The 4,019-nt window shown below is 34.2% G+C and overlaps 1 protein-coding gene across 1 annotated transcript in view; it reads left to right on the plus strand.

Moving 5' to 3' along the window:
* Positions 1-4,019, plus strand: part of LOC109847347 (GMP synthase [glutamine-hydrolyzing]-like) — a gene marked incomplete at its 5' end in the record, with an annotated part of 8,164 nt that overhangs the window by 365 nt on the left and 3,780 nt on the right. The window contains 1 exon segment of the mRNA XM_020416579.1: positions 1-47. This exon segment is cut by the window's left edge and continues 140 nt beyond it. Coding sequence (XP_020272168.1) covers positions 1-47 — 47 coding nt within the window.

Below are 4,019 nucleotides of genomic sequence, written 5' to 3' on the forward strand. Positions count from 1 at the left end.
TGGAGAATAGGAAGAGGAGGTTTTACGGGATGCAGTATCATCCGGAGGTATAAGTTTTTTAATCCATTGTAAAGATTGTATCTTTGAGATGGTTTTAGTCATTTGATAAATGTGTCAGTTAATAAAACTTGTACAATTATAAACTGGAGAAAGAGTAAGAATTTGGTTGCAAGCCAGTATGAAAGATGTGATAATGATTAACGTAACGTGTGAAATAGCACTCAACAGGACTGAGTGGAGAGTAGGATTCGCGTAGCTGAGCTTGAAAAATTGAACCGTGACCAGGACTTGTTTAGCCTTGATACGATAGAACTAGCTCATGGGGAATACTGTGTAGACGGAGGAGAGGATATATCTATTATTTATAGCTATATCTTCTTCTTCGTTTACATGTATATCAAAAATAAAAGAAGAAAATATAGAAATGAATAGTAAAAATGAACAACAACGGCGTGAACAGTAATGAACAGTAACAGCAAAAAAACGGAAGCAAACTAGATAGTATTTACATAAGAGATTTATAAACTAGAAAGAAAATAAAGTTAAACACTTACAAACCGAAGGCTTGGTGATCCGCTGGAGCTAGTAGTAGTAGAGCACACTTATCTTACAAACACTCAAAAGAAAAATGAAAAGCAAACCTCACTCAAACTAAAACTAAAACTTAAAACTTAAAAAAGGGAAACTGAAGGGATTTTACTAGAGAGGATAAGACTTCAACTCTCCCAAAACGCCTCCCTTGAACGCATCAACTCCTTCTCCTTTTATAGACTTTTTAGGAACTATGCAAAGATTCCTTTCATATTTTAACAAAGCTTGTAGGTCCCGTCGGCTTCAATTTTGTCAAAACCTAAGAGATGTAGAGTAGTATAGCCTTTTTGACAAAAATTGCCTTCTTCCTTAAGCATCCAAAGCTTAGTGGTTGTAGGTATGTAGGCTGTTATTTTAGCTGCAGTCTGTTTTATTTAGCTGTGAATGAAATTTGTATAAAAGTTAGTAATTTTTAAACTCTTTGAAAAAGATAACGGGTGATCGACTTAGTGTTTAAGTCGTTGATATTAATCAGTAGTTACCATAATTTAATGGTATATGAATTTTACCATAAGTCACATATTATCTCATCTATGTGTTATTTCTTCGACCAAGTCGCTATCAATTGATATGTCATTTGAAGAGACTGGTCCTTCTTCTTGGCCGGAGGCATTCTCTTGATATTGTTTTACTCCCATAAAAATGTCATAAGCTTCTCTTGTTTCTGGCCCAATAGGTGGATTAGACATCCATTTATCAATGACTGCTTTAGTGGCTCTGTGATGTGAGGTTTCCCCCATGCTAATGTCTGTGCAGATGATTCGAAGGCCATTAGTCATAAAGTAAGAATAATCATCGAATAAAGTTTCAAGTTTTTGGTAGAACCGGATGGTACTCTGAAAACGATCTAGGCCTGTAGCATAGCTTTCCTCATCGAACCATGAACCCCAAGGATGGATTTCATAGAATGTTGAGATTTCTCAAATGAGAAAATTCTTAAAGAAACAGAAAGTGCATTTGCTCATCATAGATACCGAGGTAAAGAATATAGTTGAAAATTCTTAAAGAAACAGAAAGTGCATTTGCTCATCATAGATACCGAGGTAAAGAATATAGTTACTCTCGGCTAAGAATATATCGTATTATTCCATTAAATGAATGGAACTCATATGGAAATCCCAACGTTCTGTGAAAGTTTAAAGAAAAAACTCTAATTGGTCCCTAATAATACAATTATTGGGACTATCAAGCTGCTTGGGAACATGTTCTGTACATTCAAAATCATCTGGGAAAACATTCATGGTGGATACGATTTATGAATCAAATGTGTCTACCAAATTGCTTTATTGAAACCTTCTGGGCTAAATTTGGAGCCATCAAAGAAATTATGCCAAAAGAAGTTCTTAAAAAACAAGGAAAAAATGTATCTCCACAAGATATGCTTCAAATATCTATGGAATTTGGTCTCCCGTGGATTATGCAATGGGATTGGGATTGTGTTAACGATGCACCATCTTATTTCGCAAGAAGTATTTCTATGAAATGGTATGATCGTTGGAATATTGCAAACTATCTAAATGGAAGAAAAAGCTCATTACTCCCAGACTATAGTCCAGAATATGACATAAAATCAAATCCTAGAAGATCTGATATGAAGGCTATACAAGAAAGTCTTTATGACAAATTTGCGCTACAATATCTAAATGCGAGTGAAGAAAAACTAAAGTCATTAACTTATGATGAAATGCTAATGATACTAGCACCAATGGATATTACGTCCTCTACTTCAGAACCTGCTGAGACATCAGAGCCTGTTAAAATAAAAGATGAACCCGTGCTTGAAGATACTCCCATGGATAGTGAAGATGGTTTTGACAACAATGACGACGATTGTTACGGAATTGATCTATAATATACCATTAACTTATGGTAAAAATCATATACCATTAACTTATGGTAACTACTGATTAATATCAACGACTTAAATACTAAGTCAATCACCCATTATCTTTTTCAAAGAGTTTAAAAAATTACTAACTTTTATACAAATTTTATTCACAGCTAAATAAAGCAGACTGCATCTAAAATAACAGCCTACATACTTACGACCACTCAGCTTTGGATGCTTAAGGAAGAGGCAATTTTTGTCAAAAGGCTAGGCTACTCTACATCTTCTAGGTTTTTACAAAATTGAAGTCGGTGGGACCTACAAGCTTTGTTATAATATGAAAGGAATCTTTGCATAGTTCCTAAAAAGTCTATAAAAGGAGAATGAGTTGATGCGTTCAGGGAGGTGTTTTGGGAGAGTTGAAGTCTTATCCTCTCTAGTGAAATCCCTCCAATTTCCCTTTTTTAAGTTTTAAGTTTTAGTTTGAGTTTGAGTGAGGTTTGCTTTTAATTTTTTTTGAGTGTTTGTAAGATAAGTGTGCCCTATTACTACTAGCTCCAGCGGATCACCAAGCCTTCGGTTTGTAAGTGTTTAAGTTTATTTTCTTTCTAGTTTGTAAATCTCTTATGTAAATACTATCTAGTTTGCTTTCGTTTTTCTGCTGTTACTGTTCACGTTGTTACTGTTCATTTTTACTATTTATTTTTATATTTTTTTTTATTTTTGATATACATGTGAACGAAGAAGAAGATATAGCTATAAACAATAGATATATCCTCTCCTCCGTCTACACAGTATTTCCCACGAGCTAGCTCTATCGTATCAAGGCTAAACAAGTCCTGGTCACGGTTGGTGTGTATATATATATGGTTATGGTTATTGTGAATGTGTCAACTTTTATGGTTTGTGTTGTGATTTGGAAGGGAGAAGTGCATTTTTAGTTTGAAACAATTTGATTTATATGTTAGTGTTTTGCCAATTTTGGTAGGAAAATGGGTGAAAGTGTTGGACTTCTTTGCTTTTGATTCAGTTCATATCATTTTCAAGATAGGATTGTGAATTGAAGTGAAAATTTCATTTTCAATTAAACTGATTCACAACAGAAATGATGGAAAAGCTTGGGTTGTGGTGGATTTGTGAATGAATAGTTTTACTAATATATCATTAATAGGTATTGCATTACCATGAGGAATGGTTATTCAAGGGGAAGAATCATGCGAGTGTTTGGAATATTTTCTTATGAAGGCAGGAAATGTATCTTTTTCCTTGTGAGTGTGTGTGTCTTGAAATAGTTAATCACACAAAGGTGCTATAAAAGACGGTCTTTGACCGTTGCAGGTTCCAAAGGTGAAATTGAATTCTGTGTTGTAACTTGTAAGTTGATTGTATCATGTAGGATATAGTTGTTTCTCCTGTGGAAAATGTTCTGATTGTTCTTTGCGGAGTCTGTAATAGTTTTCCCATGTGTTGTTCCTCTTCCAAAAAAGAAAACAGAAAAAGAAAATGGCAGTTCTCATGAATGTTAAAAAAAAGGCTTTTTAGCTTCAACCAATTAACCTTTGGGTCTATAAGATCTACTTCTATGGCTTCTATGCAAGTT

The sequence above is a fragment of the Asparagus officinalis genome, chromosome 7, assembly GCF_001876935.1.
Source record: "Asparagus officinalis chromosome 7, Aspof.V1, whole genome shotgun sequence".
Classification (NCBI taxonomy): Eukaryota; Viridiplantae; Streptophyta; class Magnoliopsida; order Asparagales; family Asparagaceae; genus Asparagus; species Asparagus officinalis.